The sequence below is a fragment of the Trichosurus vulpecula genome, chromosome 4 (assembly GCF_011100635.1).
Source record: "Trichosurus vulpecula isolate mTriVul1 chromosome 4, mTriVul1.pri, whole genome shotgun sequence".
Lineage (NCBI taxonomy): Eukaryota > Metazoa > Chordata > Mammalia > Diprotodontia > Phalangeridae > Trichosurus > Trichosurus vulpecula.
Genome location: NC_050576.1, coordinates 181,559,575 through 181,582,712, shown reverse-complemented (window position 1 = coordinate 181,582,712; position 23,138 = coordinate 181,559,575). Strand labels below are relative to the sequence as shown.

At 43.9% G+C, this 23,138-nt stretch overlaps 1 protein-coding gene across 1 annotated transcript; it reads right to left on the bottom strand.

The window, feature by feature from the left end:
* Positions 1–6,794: 6,794 nt before the first annotated feature.
* Positions 6,795–23,138, bottom strand: LOC118848736 (synaptic vesicle membrane protein VAT-1 homolog). The gene is made up of 6 exons (XM_036757751.1): positions 22,423–23,138; positions 11,952–12,159; positions 11,437–11,607; positions 11,252–11,341; positions 9,624–9,865; positions 6,795–8,627 (listed from the first exon to the last, which is right to left on the bottom strand). The coding sequence occupies exons 1-6, from the start codon at positions 22,825–22,827 to the stop codon at positions 8,544–8,546; spliced, it is 1,200 nt and encodes a 399-aa protein (XP_036613646.1). The 5' UTR covers positions 22,828–23,138; the 3' UTR covers positions 6,795–8,543.

The window sequence follows — 23,138 nt, the reverse complement described above, 5'->3', positions numbered from 1 at the left end:
AAGTGTTTTACATAATGATACATGTGTGACCCATGTTGAATTGCTTACCTTCCTAGGGAGGGTGAGTGGGAAGGGAAGAGGGGAGAGAATTTGTAACTCAAAGTTTTAAAAGCAGATGCTCAAAAAAAAATTGTTTTTGCATACAGCTGGGAAACAAGATATATAGGGAATGGGGTATAGAAATCTATCCTGCCCTACAAGAAAGTAAGGGGAAAGGGGATGGGGGGGGAATGGGGTGACAGAAGGGAGGGCTGACTGGGGAATGAGGCAATCAGAATATATGCCATTTTGGAATGGGGGGGAGGGTACAAATGGGGAGAAAATTTGTAACTCAAAATCTGGTGGAAATCAATGTTGAAAACTAAAATATTTAATAAAAATGATGGATTTTTATTTTAAAAAAAGGGAAGAAGAGAGGCAGAAGAATTAAAGCATTTATTCAAACTCCAAAGTAGCAGACCCATGGACCAATGTCCCCAATTCAATATCGTGGCCAAAACCTTCCAGATCCAATAAGCCTGCTTCATAATAGTAACCGGGAGGTTACAGAAAAATATTATGGCAGTAAGCCAAACCATACTTATGCTTCCCCCCAAAGCTAGGGCCCTCCTGTAAGAAGATAACCCACTGGTCTCAAGCCCTTGCTCAGCACTCTCCGGAAGCTGCTTCTTGGGTCAGTCCTGCTCTCAGTAGCGCCTGTTGCTTCAGCTTCTTCTGCTTGGGTTTCTGCTGGTTCTGCTTCTGCCTCTCCTCCTTCTCCTGTTTCCACCATGTCTGCCTCTTCAAGCTCTGTTTTCTTTTTATTCAGTCCTTAGCCATCATCCAATCAACTAGAACTTCATCTGAGCCACCAGAACTTAGGTGCCTACTATTTGCTCTGGTCTTAGCAACTCCCCTTAGTACCCTGGGGGCTTCATGCCTGCATGGGCTTATCAGTTGTAGCTAGGGGTTTGGGGCCTCCTTAGGAGTGAAGATATAATCAGACCTCCTTTATTGGCCCCACCTGGAGCCCCACCAGAAGCCTATTCAAATGGGTGGGGCAAGATCTTCTCATTTACTGTTTGCCTTTACATTTGGCCCCAAGATCTTTCTTGTCCATTACGTAGGCAACTTGTGTCTAAACAGGTACAAACTTTTTTCTTTTCTTTTTTCAAGTACAACAGAATCCCCTCAAAAAGAACACATCAGATTTGCAAAATACTTAACATAACATCTCATCATCAGAGTGGCCACATGGCTCACTTGTTGGCCCCTAGATCTTTGTATCCATTACATAGGTTAATGGGAAACTGGTATCAATAATACCATAACAATATAACAATACAAGGATAATACAAAATAAGTACACAGAACAACATCATCATTCCCCTCCTCAAACGAATGGTGCTCAAAATCTTGGGGTAAGGGGCGAAGGTCTCATTCTCCATAGCTTCTTCTTGCTGAAATTGGACGTAGAGTTGTACCTGCCCCAAGAGGTCAAGAGTCCTATTAGAGAGGTCAGTTCTTTAGCAAGCCAGCAGGAACTACAGGAATGCTAGGTGCTTAGGTGGTCAGTCATCTGAAAGTGTAGAGTATTTAGGGTACTTAAGCCTAAAGGAGACAGAACTAGCAACAAAGTTAACCAAAACAAAGAACAAAAAGAGTAGGTAAGTATGGGCTATTATCCTTCAAATAAAATCATCTCCATTTTGATTGAGACTCCAATCCATCTCATAGCCTAACTCAGATAGGAAATGTTTCTTTTCAAAAGGAACACAATAAGGAAACTAAGTCAGGAGGACCCCATCCTACATAGAGACAAAGATTGTCCTCCCAGCCTTTTCCCAGATGTACCAGGGAACACAATGGGAAACTAAACTAGGAGGATCCCATCCTAGATAGAGACTAGGATTACTGTCAAGGCTTTTTCCCCCAGATACAAACTTTTATCTGTTAATCACACAAGATCACATTCCCTCTGAGTGGCTTGTGGCATTTATCAGCATCAGCCATGCTTCTGGAGTCCATGAATCTATTATTATAGCCCTATTCATGGTAAAATATATGGATCAGGGGTACAATTCAATTTGGTAATTACCTTCCCCTGAATAAACAACTGTTACAGTATTGTCCTTCCCATGGGCTTTGGAACATCATCCAGCTTCCATTTTACCCATACCTTAGCTCCCAATTTTATTCTAATAAATAGAGCCATACCCTTTCGTTCCTCTATTAGTTATTTTGGGAGGAGAGTCAGTTTTTCACCATGGGTATTTTTTCACAGGGGATAATTATCACTTGACCTATCCTATCATTTCTACAAAACCATACAGGTTTTTCACCCAAATTCTGGAGTGTCACAACAATTTCTCTTTGATAATTAGAATCTATCACTCCAGCCAATACATGTATTGCTCGAACTGCTAATCCTGGTTTAGGTAATATCTGTCCAAAATGATTCTTGGGGATTCTCATACATATCCCAGTAGAGGTTTTTCTTGTCTCTTTCCTATTCAACCTAAAATTCTCTACACAATGTAAATCATATCCTGCTGAACCAGGTGTTTCTGGACACAGTGGTGGGACATCTTCCCTCACAGTCCAAAACTCAATATTTTGGATCTCACATGTTTGCTGTTTTCTAATCTGCAGATTTGGGGTCATCATTCTGGCTAGAGGTGTACTCCCTCCTAAGGGCCTATTATTCACATTACATAAGGCAATAAACAAATTATCCTTCCAACGTCGATATGAATTATTAGAGCTTAATTTTCTGAACTGTTCTTTCAACAATCCATTCATTCTTTCAATTAGACCAGATGCTTGTGGGTAATATGGAATATGATATACTCACTCTATATTATTCAATACACAATATCTTTTCATTTCATTACCCTTGAAATGTGACCCATTGTCACTTTGAATCTGCATTGGGGTTCCATAGTATATACTTACAATATCTAGGGTTTTACAGGTGTTTTTCTGAGTTGCATCCTTATAAGACAAGCCACTAGTACACCTGAATAGGTGTCAACACATGTACATATATACCTACATCCTTTATCTTGGGGTAGTGGTCCAATATAATCTATTTGCCAAATTTGGGCTGGAACTTTTCCCCTTGCTATTTCTCCAGTTACTATCCTAGGAACAGTTCGTTCATTTTCTAATTGGCATATGCAACACTCCTGTGTTATTTGTTTTAACAATGCATGAGAGATACTAATACCTCGATCCTGTGCCCATTGATGGGTGGCCTGAACCCCTAAACGGCTGGCGGTCTGGTGGACCCATTTTGCTAAGACTGGGTCATCAGTTGGGGTTGGAGTAGGGACAATATGTTCAGTGGCAATCTTTGCTAGCCAATCCGTGTGTGCATTGTACTTACGTTCTGATGTGGTCAGGGTCACATGAGCAACAACGTGGAAAACTGACAAATTCGTAACCAAAGACATATGCCATATATCTTCCCACAACTCTTTACCCCAAACTTGTTTGCCATGAATCTTCCAATTCTGATTCTTCCATATAGGTATCCACATAGCTAACCCATTGGCTACTGCCCATGACTCAGTAAATATATGACACTGTCCTCCTTTCTCTGTTTTAATGGCTTGATGTACTGCCATCAGTTCAGCATATTGGCTACTTCCCCCTATCCCAGAACTGTTCAGAGTTCACCTAGCGCAGGGGTTATGGGCTACTGCTTTCCAATTTCTCTTGTGTCCCAAATATTTTGCTGTCCCATCAGTAAACCAAGCATGTTTCTTCTGTTCCTCAGTTAGTCATACCCATTATTCATTTCACTAAGGATGGTACCAACTGTTGCTTAAGTTCACGGGGTTTTTCATTCCCCTCAGTGTCAATGTTTGCCACAGATTCATGTAGAGCTGAAACTCCACTTTTGCCTGCTCTCGACCTATTCTGAATATACCACTTCCATTTGATTATGCTTGCCTCTTGTGCATGTCCAATTCTGTGGGAAGCTGGGGTACTCATTACCCAAGCCATAAAATTCCAGGCTTCAATACCACTTCATGGCCCAGAGTCAGTTGCTCAGTTTCTACCAAAGCCCAATATGTAGCTAACAGCTGCTTCTCAAAAGGTGTATATTGCACCCCAGATGAAGGTAGTTTCCTTGATCAAAATCCTAAAAGTACACTTTGACTTTGTTGTTTTTGCCATAAACTCCAATTCACATAGTCATCTTGCACAGTCACTTGTAATTCCACTGGCCCATTTTGCATAGGTCATAAATCTAGGGCTAATTATATAGCAGCCTTTGCTTCCTCAAAAGCTCTACTTTGTTCAAGTCCCCAATCAAATTCGTATTTCTTCCTGGTGACTTTATACAAAGGTTTCAAAATCTGTCCCAAGTGTGGGATGTGGTATCTCCAATAACCAAATAGCTCTATGAACTTTTGGACCTCTTTCTTATTAGTAGGGGTGGGAAAATCCTGGATTTTTTGTCAAGCTTGTCGGAGAATTTCTTGCAGTCCTTTATTCCACTGTATCCCCAAAATTTTACAGTTTGAGTTGGCCCTTGAACCTTTGCAGGATTAATTTCCCATCCTTTGCTTTTCATGTGGTCAATTAATAGTGTCAAACTGTTTTCCACTTCTTTTACATTTTCTCCTTGTATCATGATGTCACCTATGTAGTGGGTAAGCTGTACAGCAGGTAACTTTAATTCATCTAAATGCTCAGCTACAATCCTGTGGCAAATAATTGGGCTATGAAGATATCCTTGTGGCAGGCATGTAAATGTATACTGTTGGCCTTGCCAAATAAAAGCAAACTGGTCCCATTGCTTGGGGTCTTTTGGGATCGTAAGGAAAGCATTGGCCAAATCAATAACTGCATACCAAGTCCCTTCATGTTTCTGTATTCTCTCTATTAAAGTGACAGTGTCTGGAACAGCAGCATACAAGGGAGTAGTCATTTTGTTCAGCTATTATCTACTGTCATCCTCCATGTTCCATCTGACTTTCAAACTTTGCAGACAGGATTGTTACATTGAGTGGTTGTAGGGACTGACATTTCAACATATTCTTTTATAGTACTGGCAATTTCATCTTGCTCACCTGGACACGATATTGCCTCAAAGTAATTACTTCAGAAGGTTCAGGCAAAGTGATTGGATCCATTTTTATTTTCCCCACTAAAACTTTATTAACACCTATTTTCCTCACAGCAAATTGGTATTTCCCTTCAGGTAAATTCAAGGTCATACCCTTCAATACATCTGTTCCAATGATGTATTCAGGAATAGGCACGATAACCACAGTATATTCTTTCTTTGGCAATTGTCCAGTTTTCATCATCAATTTAACTTGTCTGGCTGATATTTCAGCCCCTCCTAACCTGTGATGGTAATAGGAGTTCCATGCCTGAACTTGTCCAGCTTTCCATAGATAAGGGTGGCCTCTGCCCCAGTGTCTATTAATGCCCTAGTTACTGTACTTGACCCATTTTTCCAATATGTGGTCCAAGTTAACATGGGGTCTGCAATCTAGCCAACGTATGTCCTTAATTTGGACTGGGGCTCGGCCTATTTCCTAGTATCCCCTGATATGTGACTCACTTGGGTGTGAGGATTCAGGGTCTGTAGGGTCTACAGGAGCAGTTCTTATTTCCCTATTTCCTCTGTTATCAAGTCCCTTATCTTGGTACATTCTGTACAGGTCATTGGTTGGAAAGCCATCTATCATTTCAAAGTCTACCCCTGCTCTCAACAGAGCAGTGAACATTTCCTTTCATGTCACTCTATTTTGGTGCCTAATTTGCTGGCTATTCACTCTCCTCTCTCAAGGAGATCGATCTATTCCCCAGTCTCCTAAGTCATTTAACTATAAAATCTTATCAATCACCATCGTAAGATAGCTCCCTAGTTCCCCAAGTAACAGAATGACAGAGGCGAAGGAGTCTCCCCTTCATTTGTTCCCAACCAGTGCCTGAGCTCCTGGCCCAGATCTGCCACCTCATGGTGCCCTTGGGTGGTCAGTTGGTTCCTTTGAGAGTAATTTCCTTACATCTATGGGAACATCCAGGAGATAGAGGTAAGATGGGGGGAATGGGATGAACAAGAGCAGAATGTGACACTACTAGAGGGTGGCCTGGGGACCTCATCTAAGAACCTAGCACCCTGTTTTAGTCCTGGGTCACCCCATCCACTCCTGATCCTCCATATATATGTATACCTTTTCCAGATAAGTCACTGCACAGTCCCCAACTCAGTGCTGGTGGTTAACACCCCAGACGTCCTTGAGGGCCCAGACCTTCAGGATATCCTTGAAATCCATTTCCAAAAGCCAACTCGAGGTGGGGGTGAGGTGGAAGCATTGATGTTTGTAGCCTCTGGGTCACAGGGATTGGCCCTTTTCACCCCACAGTAAGGTTAACCTGCCACACAAACTCCCCTTCCTGCTTCTCATTGTCCCAGATTTTGTATCTGTGTTTAAGGGGGAGGTCTTCCATCTTCTCCAGCCTTTCCCCCTTTAAAACCTGCTGGGCCATGGAATGTATGACCTGACATCACTATGTTTTCATAGTACTTCATGCAAATGTGATTGTGGAGTAAGGGGGAAGAGAGAAAAAATGATGTCTGGTCTTTTGTCTCTCTTTGGAACACTGTAGGTACTTAATAAATGCTTTTGACTGATTGTGTGAGTAGGTGAATTACTGCAACAGTCTCTGGGGCTACAGGCCAAGAACCCTTGGACTTTTCTGCAGCGTTCTCCACAGTGTCACTTATCCTCATTCCCCCATCCAAAATACATACTTACACATTGGCACAAAACTCCGTGGAGACAAGCTAGAGGGACAGCGCTTTATTGACACAAACACAAAGGCAGCTTTGGCGGTGGGTGGATGGGGGAGACAAACACACAAGCAGAAAATGACATTTCACTTTAGACCTTGCTTAGAAAACAAGGGATGGATATGCTATGTCCACCCCCTTCCCCACAATGGTCATTTGGCAGTGGCCAGGGCAGTGATCTACCTGCCCATCATCCCCCATTCTCAATTGAGAGATGGAGGGAGGGGCTGACAGTGCCCACCCTCATAATCCTGACATTTGGCCTCCAGCTCAGGGACCCAAGGGCAGATGCTCAAATCTGCCTACTGTTCTCTTCCCTGTCCCCTCCCCAACCAGTCCCCAATGTAAACAAGAAATCCAGGGCTATGTTTAAGAAAATTGCCTCCCACATTGAGAAGAGCAAGTTGGTTTGGGCCTTATAGAACTCAAGCTGGAATGTGCTTCAAATTTTACTTTGGTCCCAGAGTTTGGAAATGGACACAATTGTCTCTAAGAGACCAGGCTGGTAAATTCCACAGTTATCTGCAAGGCTGAAAAAAAGATTCTCCCCAACCAGTAAACAGACAGATAAGATAGACTGGCAAAAGGGTGGGGAATTTTCTTCCTCACCAATCCCCAGAGACTACAGGCTGTCTGCATCCCCACCCCCTCAGACACACACAGGAGATTTTTGGCAGCACAGTGGGACTGGAAACCCCAGCTCCAACAGAACAAGGCACCTGGGGAGTGTTGGGGGTGAGAACCTAGGGGGAAAAATACGCTTATACTCCCCACGAGCACAAGAAACTTTTCAGATGCTAAGGCACTGAGAACAGATCTAAGGAACTCAGTGGAAGGGGGGAAGCCATGGAGACTCCTGCCAGGCCCCCTCAGAGCCTAAGGGGGCAGTAAGAACAATCTAGTCACTTCCCTAGGGTGTAAGACACAAACTAGGTTAAGACTGTGGAAGAGCCCTGTGTTAGGAAAGGCCCAGTTGTGCTTATAAAGTCAGGAATAAGGAAGAGCATGCTAACTGGGCTTAGCTACTGATGAATAATAACTGCTAACATTTATACAGGGTGTCCCAGGGGGATTAGGGCCATTTTAAGCTAACTTAAAACGGCCCTAAGACTTCTTGGATATCACATATATCATTTTAGAGGCTGGTCAGCTCTGAGGCTGTTCAGACTTAGCAGGAATCTGGAGTGCAGCTGAAATGGGATGTGTACTAGACTCACAAGGACAGCCCCCCTTCACCCCCGCCCTGAACTGGGATTTCAGTTTCTTTGGGGGAAGTAAGGGAGGGTAGGATTGGGGAAGATTAAGCAGACCAACTCATACACAACAGGGCAGGAAGGGTGGGAGGGAGGAAGAGGTTAAGCTTGGCATAAACAGGGCAGAAAGCCCAGGGGAACAAGAGGTGGGGTGGGAAGAAGCAGCTGGGCCCCTGGGTGGGTCCCCGCCCACTCAGCAGGGCCCATACATCCAAGTGGTCACTTCCTAACCTTCTGGGGGAAGAGGAAGGGAGGGGAGGCAGCCCTGACCAAGAGGAAAGGAATATGATTGGAGAGAGGTCATCACACCATGGAGACCATGACCCTTGGAAGGGCAGTGTATTTGGGAGAACTGAAGAAGGAAGAAGGCAGAGACATCAGTAGTAACCCAAAAGAATATGACTTCCTGACCTCTCCATTCTAGGTCCCCCAAGTCTTACTTTCCTCCTCTCTGACCCCCAACCTTTCTCCCCTGCCATGATCCTCCCCCTCTAGTTCTTCTTCTCTGAATTGGGCACCAGGATGACTTTGCCCACATTCTTCTTCTCTTGGATTTGCTTCATGGCATCAGCCACCTGTAGGGGAAAAGGGGAAAAAAAAAACCACTGAAGCTTAATGGTGGAGGAAGCAAAAACATCTGCTCTTGATCCTTCATGTTCCCATCTATGTATCCCCAGACGGGGAGTAATCCAAGACCAAGGTATTGCTAAGGCTCATAGGATTTGGAGTTGAAAGGGACCATTTAGCTCAATTCCCTTTTACAGATAAGAAAAACTGAGCCCCAGAGAGATTTGGAAGTGACTCGCCCAAGGCCACAGGGAGAAAGCAAGAGAGCTAGGCTTAGAACCCACATCTCTTGGCTCCAAATGCAGTGTTCTTTCAATCTCTTCTCAGCTACCATCATGATTATGGGGAGTAGGCCTTCCCCTACAAAGGCTGTAGAGAAAGCACTGTACAGTGGACAGAGGACTGGACTTGGGAGGAATGAAGGATGGAAACAAGCATTTATACAGCACCGACTGTGTGCCAGGCACTGTGCTAAGCACTTTCACAAATATCCTCTCATTGTACACTTGAGAAAATAGAGGTAAACAGATTAAGTGACTTATCCAGGATCACAGAGCTAGTGTCTGAGGCTGGATTGGAACTCAGGTTTACTGACTCCAAGCCTGGCACTCTATGCACTGCATCACCTGGCTGCCTTGGTGTCAGGCATGGCCTAGGTTACAATCCCACCTCTGATACCTGTTATGTGAACACAGGAAAGCCTCTCTGAGTATCCCTGTCCTCTTATGTAAGACAGAGGTAATCATTCCTATGGTATCTTGTATTTCAATGTCCAGCTTCACAAAGAAGGCCCCTTGAAGCCTTCGTGGGCCAGTCCCCAGCTCACCTTTTCAAAGGGCCAGATTGAGTCAATATGGGGCTTGATGTGGCCCTCCCTGTAGAGGGCCATCAGCTCTGAGTATCCCTGCCCTCTTATGTAAAAATTCCTATGGTACCTTCTATTTCAATGTCCAGCTTTACAAAGGAGGCCCCTTGAGGCCTGCTTGGGTCAGTCTCCAGCTCACCTTTTCAAAAGGCCAGACTGAGTCAATATGGGGTTTGATGTGGCCCTCCTTGTATAGGGCCAACAGCTGCAGCACCACCCTCTTGACCAGCTCCACCTCATTGTCCAGGTAGCTGAGGTTGAAGCCACAAATGCCCCGATTTGCCTGAAGCAGCTGCAAGGCAGTCACGCTGAACTGATTCCACCAGGTTTTAGCCACTGCCATAAGGTTCCGTTTTGGGCCAGTCACTAAGTTGGACGCCCCTGTGGAAAAGAGGAGACAGGACACATTCATCAAAAACCACCCACAACCACTACTGGTGGAGGAAGGAATCGAGTCTCACTGGCGAAACAGAGCTGTCTCTCAAACAATCTCCACCAGGGCAGGAAGCAGCAACTCAGAAAATTCCAAACCAGTGCCTCATCCCAAAGCATTTTCCAAATAGTTTTAGAATGTACCAATTTGCTTTGATGCAATAGACTGATTTTTCTATTTGTGTTTGGCTCAGGCAAATTTTCAAAAATAAAAACATACAAACATACACACAAACATATAAACACACAAAATATATCCATACATGCATGTGCACATGCATGTACATACATATTATATAGAATATACTTTGAATATGTAAAAAATTTGGTGTGCATATAAAGTATAGATTTAATATTACATTGTATATTAAATATGCATATCCTTTAGAGGCAGCAGCAGAGTATAGTGGCCTTGGCCTTGGAGTTAGGAGAACTTCAGTTCAATTGTTGCTTCTGACACATTCTGGCTGTGGGACCTTGTTCAAGTCATTTAACCATCAGAGCCCCACAGTATATCCCTTTAAGTTTCTAAGTTGAAAAGCAGTATTGATTTGCATTAATAAGAATTTCCTCACTGGGTGTTCTCTAAAACTACAGGTCTGTGAAAAATTAAATGTATTAAATTTAAACATATATTTATTTATGTATGTATATTAAACGCATACACAAGGGGGCCAGTAGGTCGCACCATAGTGCACAGAGTGCCCGCTGGAATCAGGAAGACCCATCTTCCTGAGATCAGATCTGACCTCAGATCTCAGATACTTACTAGATGTGTGACCATGGGCAAGTTACTTAACCCTGTTTGCCTCAGTTACCTCATCTGTCAAATGAGCTGGAGAAGGAAATGGCAAATCACTCCAGTATCTTTGCCAAGAAAATCCCAAATGCAGTCATGAAGTATTGGACACAACTGAAAATGACTGAATACCTGATACCTGTATTTATGTGTATACACACATACACACACACAAATATTGTATATTCATGGAGAGAGACACAAGACAAATGGCACAGTAGAGAGAAGACCAGCCTTGGAGCCAAGAAACCTAGACTCAAGTTCTATCTCTGACATATGGTAGCTAGGGTGACCCGGAGTAAGTCATTTCAGCATATAACGGACAACTCCAAGACAGTAAGTTATAGACAAGTTCTGGTTCTGCATCAGTTTAAAAATAAATCAATAAAAACGTACTTCAATTAATCCTTAAGAAGGTTAACACCATGCCAAACAATAGGTTGACAAGCATTTACCTACTATGTGCCTGACACTGCAGATACCCCAATTCAACCCCTTTCCCTCAGTGTTTCTCCCCTACCCCCAAAGCAACTCACCATATGTGACAACTTTACCCATTGGTTTCAGAAGGTTGTAAGCTTTGTAGGTATCTGCTCCACCCAGTGGATCCAGGACAATGTCCACTCCTGTAGGGAAGGTCACAGGAAGTCAGCAGGGATGGAGATGGGAAAATGGAGCCCCCTTCAATGATACACACACATGCTTCTCAGGACGTGCTCACCTTTGGGAGAGATCTTTTTGACTTCATCCACATAGTTGGATGTGTGGTAGTCAATTGGGTGGCTGACTCCCTTCTCCTTCAGCACCTCATGCTTGCTGGCTGAAGCTGTCCCAAACACAGTCACGTTCTCCACTGTCCGGCACAGCTGGATGGCTGCCAAGCCTACCCCTCCTAGAGCCAAGGGACATAGAGGACATATAGGAGGCCAAGTCTTCTGGTAGGCCCTCATGCACCTCACCTCCCATTCCACTTCCACACTCACATTCCATACCCAGATTTTCATAGCTAAGGGGCAGGACCAAGTTGCTATGGAAAACACACTGCCAAACCCAACCTGGAGCCTGGATGTTGTCAAGGCAACAGCATTGCAGAGGCCTCTGGGAGGATCCTGGGCAGTACCGGCCAAGGTCTCCCTGGTGTTGCCATGGCAACAGCCAGCCTGGTGGTTGGGGGAGGGGCCAGGGGTAGGGGTGGAGAGTGGGACAGGCAGACAGAGAAGGAGAGTCTGGCATTACCTGCGGCCATGTGCACCAGAACACTTTGGTCAGGACGGAGATTGCCACAGTCGAAAAGGACCATGTAGGCAGTGATGTAATTGACCGGCAAGGCAGCTGCCTCCTCAAAGGACATAGCTTCTGGCATTGGGAATGTGTGGACAGCTGGTACAGTCACCTCCTCCTGCCACATCCCAGCATGCACCAGCACCATCACCCGGTCACCTACCTTGGGGAGAAGAGGACTTTTTTTATTCAACAAAGAAATCATAGGATATCAGAGCTGAGAGGAACCTGACTCAGATCATCTGGTGCAGGGGGTCTTCACCTTTTTTGTGTCATGGACCCATCTAACAGTCTGAGCAAGCCTTTGGGTCCCTTCTCAGAAAAAATGTTCTTTTAAATGCATAAAATAAAATACAAAGGATTATAAGAGAAATGAGTTATACTGAAATCCAGTGATCAAAACCGTTTTTAAAACAAGTCCATGGACCCCAGGTTAAGAACCCCTGATCTAGTACAGCCTGCTTGTTTTATGCAGAAAGAAACTTAAGCCCAGAGAAAAAAGCGATTTACCTAAGGTCACACAGCTAATAAGTGGAGGAGGTGGGACTCAGACCCACGCTTTCTAATTCCCAGGTCATGTTCTCTTATTTATTTAACGATTGTTCAAGGCTGCTCTGCACTGCCAGGGGAGGGGCCAGAATGCACAGATGAATAAAACCATCCCTTCTCTTAAGCTTAAGTGGAAGAGGGGAGACAAAGCATGTACAAGAATAAACTCTAATGGGAATTCAAAGAAGGCAGAGCTCCAACTTTAGAGGGTGAGATGGGAAGATATTCTGGAAAAGGGAGCATTTACATTGAGTCCTGAAGGATGGGACAGAATACAAGGTATTCCAAAAGTTTTAGCACAGTTTAGCTCAAACAGCTTTAAACCACATTAAGACTTCTGGAACACCCTATATACACAGAGAGGTAACTGGGTACTCGGACAGACCTCTCCTCCATCCCTCCATTCCAAGATGGAGAAATACTCTCCTTCTACCCCTAACACACACAGCACAAAATACACAATGACTAGAGTGAAAGCAGAACAGACTATTATTTGGTCTTCTCCTCCAGCTCAGCAGCATTTTTTTGGGGGGGATCCTCTCTGAGGTGGGGGTGGAAGGTTTATTCTTCCTCCATGGGGAACACAGAGATGTGCATGGGGGTGAGATCCCTGGACAATCAGGGTCTGTCTCAGCCTTTGCCAAGAATGATGGGACTCCCGCATGGTAATGAGAAGCAACCTGTTAGCTGGGAAGGGGGAGGGCGAACAGATAACCCACACATAACCCCCTTTCCACCAAAAAGTCTACTATCCCCAAGGCCTACATTCTTTACGTGGTAGGAAGACTAAAACATGAAAACTGAAATATATAAATCCCTTTCTCTTGAACCCCACTCCCCAGAGTCCAGGGCAGGAGCCTTAGACTGAGTATAACATGGAGTCAAGGAAGGAAAACAGGAGGAAAATACTGTTCTCTAGGAAATGGGGATGGGGGTGGGGTTAGAAGAACCCTTTGATTTAACAGGATCATAGATTTAGAGCTGTAAGCTGTTAGGGACCAACTTCCCCACATTTTAGAAATGAAGAAATTGAGGCTCTTAATTAACTTGCCCACGGACATACAGCTAGTATGCATCAGAAACAGGATTTGAACTTGGATGTTTTGAACTCCCAAGCCTCCTTTCCCCACTCCAACAATCCATTTACAGGACCTTCCTGTACAGGGCCCTGGATGTGCCCTGTATAATGGTTCTACATGGCCCATATCCCTTGACCTCAGCGTTGAGGTCAATTCAAAGCCCAATTCTAGACCCTCACTTCAGATTCTTCCTTGCGACAGGATATCCGTGGGAAGGCCTGTGTATATTGGTTTGGGGAGATACAGAGAATGGCTTTTAACAGTTTACAGGAACATGTGGCTGGTCACCACCTCCAAATCCCTCATGTACCCTCCCCCATCTCTTAAGGTCAGCTTCCTAACCAAAATGGTAGAAAGGCCTGATACTGATTTGAGATTAATAGACAGTAAGAAGGAAAGTATTGTTATTTGTGTGGGTCAGGGACCACTACTCACTTTAAAAATAGACAGAGACCATTCTTGAGAAAAGACAAAAAGGAGTTTATTACTTTCTCATGAGAAAGGACACACACCAGCGTTGCCTAAAATGATGCCAGTATATGTATGTGTGTGCACACTGCTCAAAGCATGTTATATAGACCCCAACTCAGAGTTCCCCCAACTCCTACTGGCTCCTCTTCCTATTAATTGGGTTTGGAGCTCACCTTCTAAACACATAATCTTTTCCCAGCAATAGAGAACAAAAAACAAAAAGAAACAGGTGTGAGACCAAGGGCTAGTAATTCAGCAAGAAGGGAGTAGTAGTTAGATAAAACAGGACCTTGAATTTCTTATCTCTACTTTCTCTGCATAGCAGTTACTAAAAATATAGGAGGTGTGCGGGGGAGGGGGGGTGGATGGTAGGAGAGGTAAGGTCTTTTCCCATGCTAAAGGGGGGGGCCTTCACTATTTCAGTATTCTATTCAATACCATACTGAGGAGGCTTCACTATTTCAGCATTCCACTCAATCTCTCCTCTTCAACCTTCTGAAGACCCCTCACACCATTACTGATACATCTGAATTCTTCCCCTTAACTATCACCCCTTTAAGTAAATATGGGAAGGATTGATGGAAGCACTGACAAATCTAAGGGGCAGCCCCCTTTATAAATACTGATACAGAGGCCCAAAAGAAAACAATAATGTAATTGTCCCTTTAAGATTCAAAAAGTCTTTTCCTATATAGCTGTCTGGCAGGGAACATCGTCAATGAAGTCCTCTGGTCCTTGGTATTTGTTCCAGCCATCTCCAGCACAGCATCTCAGCATCTTCTTCTTGACTTCTTGTAGGAACTAGCTTTCTGTCCTTTCTCCTACAAAAGTGACCTTAGCACAATTTTAAAGACTTTCTTTTTTTTTTTAACATTTATTTTATTTTATTTTATTTTTTGCTTTTTTGGGGGGGGGGGGCAGGGCAATTGGGGTTAAGTGACTTGCCCAAGGTCACACAGCTAGTACATGTGTCAAGTGTCTGAGGCTGCATTTGAACTCAGGTCCTCCTGACTCCAAGGCCAATGCTCTACTCACTGCGCCACCTAGCTGCCCCAGACCTTAGCACAATTTTAAACTACCATTTCTAATCCTCATAACCCTGATTGTTTTTACAAACTCAAAATTGGAACCATGGCCAATTGTCATGTTTAAGAAATTCACATCAGAACCCAGTGTCTTACACTTTACATTAATCCATTATTAATTTCCTTACCAGGAGGCTGAAATTTCACTTAAGGAATTAATAACAGACTCTAGTACATACATAAATATATCAATTTTTAACACAGTACATATAAAATCTTAAACTTTTAGCCATACCATGTTTCTTTTGATGGCATTTACAAAATAAACCACAAGCCATTCTTCTTTTTTAGCATTATTAATTGTAACGAAACTTTAGACAAGCATATTAATCAAATAACAAAATAACATTCTTACAAGCCCTTGACCTAATTGTCTCCATACCATTACCAAGAATTAAAGGACCCTAACTCATACAGGAACACACACAGGAACACTAGTTCCAGTCCTACAGTAACCTAAGACATTCCAGCCAATTATAGAAATTTCCCACCAAAGGATTAGAGACTTATCAGTTATTAGTCCCATTAGGTCTTTGAATAGCAAATTCCAATAATCAGTTTAAGATATGACTATAGTCTCACATTGCTTAAGGAACATATCCAAAGCAAGCCCTAACTCGCATGCATTTCCACCCTTGTTTGTAGAGGACCAGCTCTGAGAAAGCCCATTCTGGGATATAGATACAGGCCAGGTTTTCCCTGAGGCCTGTTCTTGCCCTTGGGCTGATAACTCGGCATGTGGGCTCCAAACCCCACCCCCTCAGTGCTGCTCAGGATGAAGGCTCTTCAAGCCTCCTTGGTACACACATGCTCTCTCCAATACCCCCATGGCACACACGTGCTAAACACCACCCGTGGACTATTAACACAATATTGTTATGGCAAAAGGGGAACAAAAACATGAGGAAGTCATGCAAAGGGGAACTATGCATGAGGAAGTCATGCTATATAACAAATGCCTCGCACGTGAATTTGTTGATCTGCTTGACTGAAAAGGCATATGAGCCCTGTCCCTCTGCATAATGAACAGAGCTGTTCTTTACTCTTCCGCCTGGCCCATGTAATCTTTTCATTCTCCATGGCATTTGGCCATCTCCGGCCATTTTGGCACCACAGCCGCTGGCGGCACTTGTTCATAAGGCCTTACTGAGTTGGTGCAAAAGTCCTTAAAGTAACAAAAATTCCAGAGTATCATCAAGAAATTAAATCCCTAGTTATCACAGAATCCCTAAATATCTCATAGAATCCTTTTAAACAAAGGGAACATCTTCAGGTGAATCTTAAGTGGTTTGCATAAATTTCTGTACATGTTCTAGTTCTAGATAAAAATATTGTTAGATTTCCCAGTAAGATAACACAAAAGAGCTCATATCTTATACTGAATACTTGCTTTGATCATAGAAACTTACTATAGAAGGAAAAAGAGCAGGGACATGTGACATACCAAATATGATAGGATTAAACATCTTTGTTTAAATTCAGATAGAGTCACTAATCATGCAGTATCTGTTTCTCCTCATAGCCAGACTCAGGAGTAGTAAGGTGGGAAACATTCCTTTCCAAAGGAACACAACCAGAAGGATCCCATCCTAGACTGAGGCTAAGATTGTCCTCTTGACTTCTTTCCAAATGCAGGCCTCCATTTGTTAACAGTACAGGATCACATTCCCTCTGAGTAGCTTATCTTGTGGCATTTTTTCTCAGACACTGATTTAATGCAGACAACTACACCCAAATTCAAACTCAAAACCAATTACTTATGGTCCTAAGCGCCCTTTACCTTAAACAGCAAGTCTCACTAATCACAGCTTAGAGCCAGCTACAGTTGCTTTTACTTCCATGGAGTTGCAATAAGCAATAAAGATTTACTAGGACTCACATATATAAGAGATTCCATTAGACATCTTTCCCTTCTTAAATTTAAACTTGCCCTGGTGTAAAAGCCGCTTGTTAGAATCATTTATATATACTGTACATAAACTTGCAACTTCTCAGCAATCTAAGTTCATTGTTTAAGACCTACATAAATCAAACAAGTTCTTTTCCTGGGGCTGATGACCTTACCCATGCAGTTTCCAGGGGCCTTGGCAATTTTACAAGATAAGGAGAATTAACATGGACCCCAGGAAGGGGACAATACTGGTATTCTTTGCCTGCTGACTCCCATGCATACAGGAAGACTGTTCTGAAAGGGCAGAACCAATTCGATACGGCTTTACACAATTCCCCTCTTTCCACACAGAGCAATCAATTAACCATTTTTGGTTTTAGCATTAAAACAATAATCAACAAAATAACCAAACTGCTCCTAACTGCAATAAAAACAATAAATTTCAATGACATCAAATACATTTCTAGATCATTAAAAAATAATAATTATTATTTATAAAAGGATGGGCTGTCTTACCCTAAGTATAAACACTGACTGGCAGGCTTCTCTACCTTTGCCCTCTTCCTCCACTTCCTACTTTCTTCTACCAGAATGGCACTAGCTGCCACTGCCTGTACACATTCTGGCCAGTCCCATGTGACACTGAGTCTAATACTGTGGGGAGGAACACCACTGGTTTACATCACTCCCCCCGCCCCCATTCCTTTTTAATTTTCATCCTTTTGTCAGGTGGGGGAAAAGAAATCTTTCTAATCTGATCTGGGATGAGATGGGTTAATAGAAAAACCTTGGGCCTGTTTGCTATCCTTTGCTGTTTCTCTGAGCATACTTATTCAAGGTTGATCCAAAGCCACAACAAACCAAGAAATGAAACTTAAATAAAAAAATTCACATCAGGTTTGGACATAATTGACATCAATATCAAATTGCTGCAACAGATTAGCTTACAAACAGAAATTTAGTAGGTCTTCTAAAAATCATGCAAAGGATTTTACAAAACATTTCTTCATAAAAATATTTTCCTTTCTCAGAAACAGCTTACAATTTATCCTGATATTATTAATTCCTAAGTACTAAACAATTCTTAAATTTGATCACTAAACCTTTTCCACATAATTGAAGAGAAAAAAAAAGAAAACTAAATATACTTTTGTAAATACTTGATTTAGGCAATAACCCTAATAGCTTAGTTAACAATCTCACAAATTTCCTAAATGATAGCAAAACAATTTTAACTGAAAATTCCTTTAAATAAAGACAAAATTTGCTAATTTATGATTTCTTAAATTACAATACTTCAAATATTATAATACATGGTCAAATAGAATGACTTAAAAGTTTCCTAACTCATTCACCATGTTTTGTACGGTATAATTCCTAACCTAACAACATTTAGATTATAAGAGAAATTGCTTTTCTGACAGCACAGACGACACAGTTGTTTACCAAGTTATGCAATAAAGGAAAATTTTAGAAGTACAACAATACCATAAACAATTTTTATCTATTTAAACTTTAAAACCAAAACCAATTAATTACCAATCTGGGTTGAATGTATTTCCAGATTCATCTCATCACCACTGACAAATTTCACAGCTAAGAAAATCCACATAAAGATAATGAACATGAGGCCATTATATTCAACTTAAAACAGTCCACATTCAGATAGCATTTGTTTTATGCCAAGCATTGTGCCAAGCACCTTTACAATCATGTGATCTTTGTAATATCCCTGGGAATGAATTCCACCACCATCCCCTTACTGAACAGTAAACTAAAGTAAATAGAACTTTCTTGGGGCTATATAGTTAATAAATTTCGCAATGCCAAATAACGATATGTACTTTTAAAATTATACAAATGTACATTTTGTGCAGTTATAAAGGGACTTTAATCAAAGTCTACCAGAAAGGATGAGTAAACTTGAGAAAGCTTAAGCATGTAGGAGAAAGAAGCATGTGTAGAAAGTTTAAGGAAGATACAATTTATTTGCACAGTGTGAATATTGGTATTGAAAGTAAAAAGGTTTGGAAACTCTTGAAAAGTTGTTGGAAAATATTCTTTTCCTCCCTCCCACATTCCAACTTTGGCCAAGTTGTGGAATGTAGAAGAGAGAAAGATAAAGGGGAAAGGGGGGCGAATCTTTTCCCCTCAGATCAAAGGGAGGCAGTCTAAATAAGTCTTTAACCATTCCCTGCCTCACCTAAAAGAGAAAAATTTTTGTGTAATAAGACCCAACTGGAAAAAAAAATTGAATTCATTCTGGTTGTATTTAAAAATATGAAAAGTGTGATGTGTCACTCCTAATTTAGTGCTTAAGATAGGTTAGAATTTATTTTACTATTTGGCATTAAAGTGAGATTAGTAAACAAAAGTCTTAAGCAGGCAGCTTAGAGTGAAAGGCTGATAGCCTAATTTAAAAACCAATAGATAAAGTATTGGAGAGATAAAAGGAATTATGTCCACCCACCTTTCGGGGCAGATCCGTGGGTGGGTTCTATCAAATCTAATATGGATATTGGCTATGGTAAAGATATTGGTTACCGTGAATTATTATTATTACTGTTCAATTAATTATCAAACTCCTCTGCCTGCAGAGAATACTGACTATACCTTGTCAGCAATGATTCAAATTCCTTAGGCTTCCTTTTTACCTGGGTCAAAAGAAGTAGTTAGAATACTGGCCCATCACATTTTAAACTGACCTGATTGTAATAGGTGATTCCAAACTGTGAAATTTTCCCAAGAAAAATGTGAATGTGAATGGGTAACTGAAATACTGAAGAAATATATGAATTTGTGGATAATGTTCCTTTATGAAGGGCCGTGGGTATTGAACTTAGAAATGTACTCTTCAATTTGCCTTTCCCCCATCATAAAACAATAAAATACTTTTCTCTCTCCTTCTCTCTCCCGCCCACCTGCTCCTCCAAACAGACTGGAGTCAGGGAGAGAAAGACAGAGATAGTGGACCTTACAGGGTGTCAGATTACACACTTGATCCACACAGATAGACCAGATACAGACAGAAAATGACACAGAGCTCAGAGAGAAGTTTTAGAAATCCTCTGCACAAATTAAACATCGCCAGCAATTTAATTTTCTCTTGTCTTTCCCTTTCTACTTTGGTAACTCCCAATTAGCTAGTCTATCCCCTAGTGGGTTGTTGCCACCCATCCCTGGGTTGAGGCTCACAAGATCTCCCTCACCCCAAAGGGGGGGGGCTCATCCCATCTTGCCTAGAGGAGTGGGCTAAGGCTCACAAGATCTGGCTCCCCTTCCCAAAAAGGGGGGGAGGCTCACCTGATCTTGCCCTAACCCCAGGTCACCCAGGAATTGCTCACCAGTCTTGTCCTCTAAAGGACTCACAGATCACTTACCTGGATTGTGCTTGGGGTGGACTTCCCTAGTACTATCAGGAGATCCATTCCACTTTCCTTTTTGCCTCCCAAGAAAGTCTCTCTTCTGGTCCTTATCTAATCAGGAGGGAGGTTTTCACAAACCAAAGCCCTGAGCTACCAGCAATCCCCATAGGGCGCCTGCTCTGGGATTCTGTATGCAAAGACCCCCTCCCAAAAAGAGGCTTCCTCACCAATGCACCAAAACCGTGTGGTCAGAGACCACTACTCACATTAAAAATAGAGAGAGAAACTGTTCTTGAGAAAAGGCAAAAAGGAGTTCATTACTTTCTCATGAGAAAGGACACACACCAGTGCTGCCTAAAATGATGTCAGTATACCTATGTGTATGCACACTGCTCAAAGCATGTTATATAGACCCTAACTCAGAGTTCCCCCAACTCCTACTGGCTCCTCTTCCCATCAATTGGCTTTGGCGCTCACCTTCTAAACACAGAATCTTTTTCCCAGCAACAGAGAACAAAGAACAGAAAGAAACAGGTGTGAGACCAAGGGCTAGTAGTTCAGCAAGAAGGGAGTAGTAGATAAAACAGGATCTTGAATTTATCTCTACTTTCTCAGCAGAGCAGTTTTTAAAAATATAGGAGGGGTGCAGGGGGGTAGTGGATGGTAGGAGAGGTAAGGTCTTTTCCCATGCTGAAGGTGTGGGGGCTTCACTATTTCAGTATGCTATTCAATGCCACACTGAGGGGGCTTCACTATTTCAGCATTCCATTCATTTCAATGGAGTTTTAGCTAGACGTTTATCAGCAGCCCTCTTCTCCTATGCCTTTGGGGACTCTGTTCCAGGGACAGGAGTGGGAAAGGTCTCTACTAAAAGGATCTTTTGTGTCGCTGATTTATGCCCTCTGCGCACACTTTTCTCTAAAACTTTATTTTAATTTGTTTTCCTAAATGAAATCAAAGGCTGTGCCTGAGATTAATGATAAATTAAAACAGGATGCTGTGACTGGTGGAGCAGGGACAACCTGCTCCTTAGTGCCAACCCCACCCCCAAAGCTCTGAAAAGCCGAGAGAGCCAGGGTCCCTGTGGGGGGCTGCTTTGTCTGATCTCTCCCTGGGGAGGGTGCTCAGAGGTTTCTGGCCAGCAGCAGCAGCTGAGTGAGCCAGGCCAGTTGTGTGAGTCACGGGCAGGAGAGACAGCAGGATGGTCACAGAGGAAAAAGCCTCTCTGAATGCCCCCTCCCGCCTTCGATGCCTCCTCCCTAGATTCACCCGCCCCTCTTCAAATCCCAAGCTAGTTTACTCGGCAGAAAACGCCCCTAGTAACGGGGGAGGAAAAGGGGAGGTAACTCGTAGGGTAAGAGTTCCAACCGTCTCTCTTGTAGAGGGTGGGCGTGTCCCTCCCTTAACTCAGGGTTAGGGAGAGGTAGTCCCCTCCCTCCGCCCCCGCCAGCCACCGAGGTGCATGTGACTCTGGCCCTGGCTCCCCCTTCTGCACCCCCAAACCCAATGGTTTTTAACCAACGTTGATCCACACCTCACCCCTTTGCCCTCACAGAGAACGGGGTGCTATAAACCTTGCCTACAGCCCAGGCCCAACTGTTTGTTGAAAAGGGGGGCGCATTCAAGGAGATGGGGGGGCTAATCTTCTTTGGGGGGGGGGCTGGCTGTGCAGCTCACTCTCCGCATGCGCAAGGCCACCCTATTGTTTTTCAGTCACTGACGAAGGGCGGCGGCTGCAACTGGACTGACATATGAGGTGGAGTCTCCCTCCCAACAATCACCCCAAAATTCCTTATCCGCACGGACTAATAAGGAGCCCGAAGACGGGGAGGGCTCATCTGCAAGTCCTACACTGTTCACTTCCCCAAACACACCCACACACCCAGCTCGCAGTCAGTTTCCCCTGTGCCACACCCCCGGTCCCATCCACTCGCCCATCATGCCTGTAACCCCCACACCTCCTCCAGACCCCCAGAGCCCGCTCACCTGGCGCTCGCTGACTCCCTCTCCCACCGCAATCACAACGCCTGCACCCTCCATCCCGGGGGTGCAGGGCAACGCCGGCAGGCGATCGTATACCCCCTGGCGAATCATGAGGTCAGCAAAATTGAGGCCGCAGGCTCGGACCCGAATGGTCAGCTGTCCGGGGCCCGGGGCGGGAGGGGCAGCCGGTCGGCTCTGTAGCTTCACTTTGTCATAGCCGCCAAAGCCTGTGAGCACCAGGCAGCGCAGCGGGGGCCGCTCCGGGGGAACCTCGTCCTTGGTCGCCTCCGACGGTTGCGGAGCGGCAGGCTCCTCCGACTTTTGGGGCTGCGGAGGGGCATCGCCCCCTTCTCCGGCCGCGGCCGTCGCTGCAACGGCCACCTCCGCTGCCTCCCCCTCTGCCGACATGGCTCTCTCCTGCTCCGTCCGTTCGCCGCCGGGTCCCAGCTGCACAGTTATGGGGAACGAGCTCCGGGAGCTGAGGAAAGGGAGGCTAAGGGCGTGGGGCGGGGCCGAAGAGGCGAAGAATCGCGCGGCGCGGGGCGGAGCCCGGGAGGCTGAGTTGAAGGCAAGCTCTGAGGGGGCTCGACCCTAGTCAATTTCTAAGTATCGGTCCGGCCTCGGCGCCAGCCCCGGCCAGAACTAAACGTTCCCTGCACTCGGAGCAGTTACGTTCTAACAGCGCTAACGTTCTACTGCAGATTTCTTGTGGGAGAGAC

Bases quoted from the DNA above. Each gene is read 5' to 3' on its own strand.
- LOC118848736 (XM_036757751.1), bottom strand. From the start codon at position 22,827: ATGTCGGCAGAGGGGGAGGCAGCGGAGGTGGCCGTTGCAGCGACGGCC. The intron at 11,608-11,951 runs GTAATGCCAGAC...CCTTGGCTCTAG, and splicing joins TCTGGTGCACATGGCCGCAG to GAGGGGTAGGCTTGGCAGCC. The intron at 9,866-11,251 runs GTGAGTTGCTTT...TCTTTTCCACAG, and splicing joins GGGTAAAGTTGTCACATATG to GGGCGTCCAACTTAGTGACT.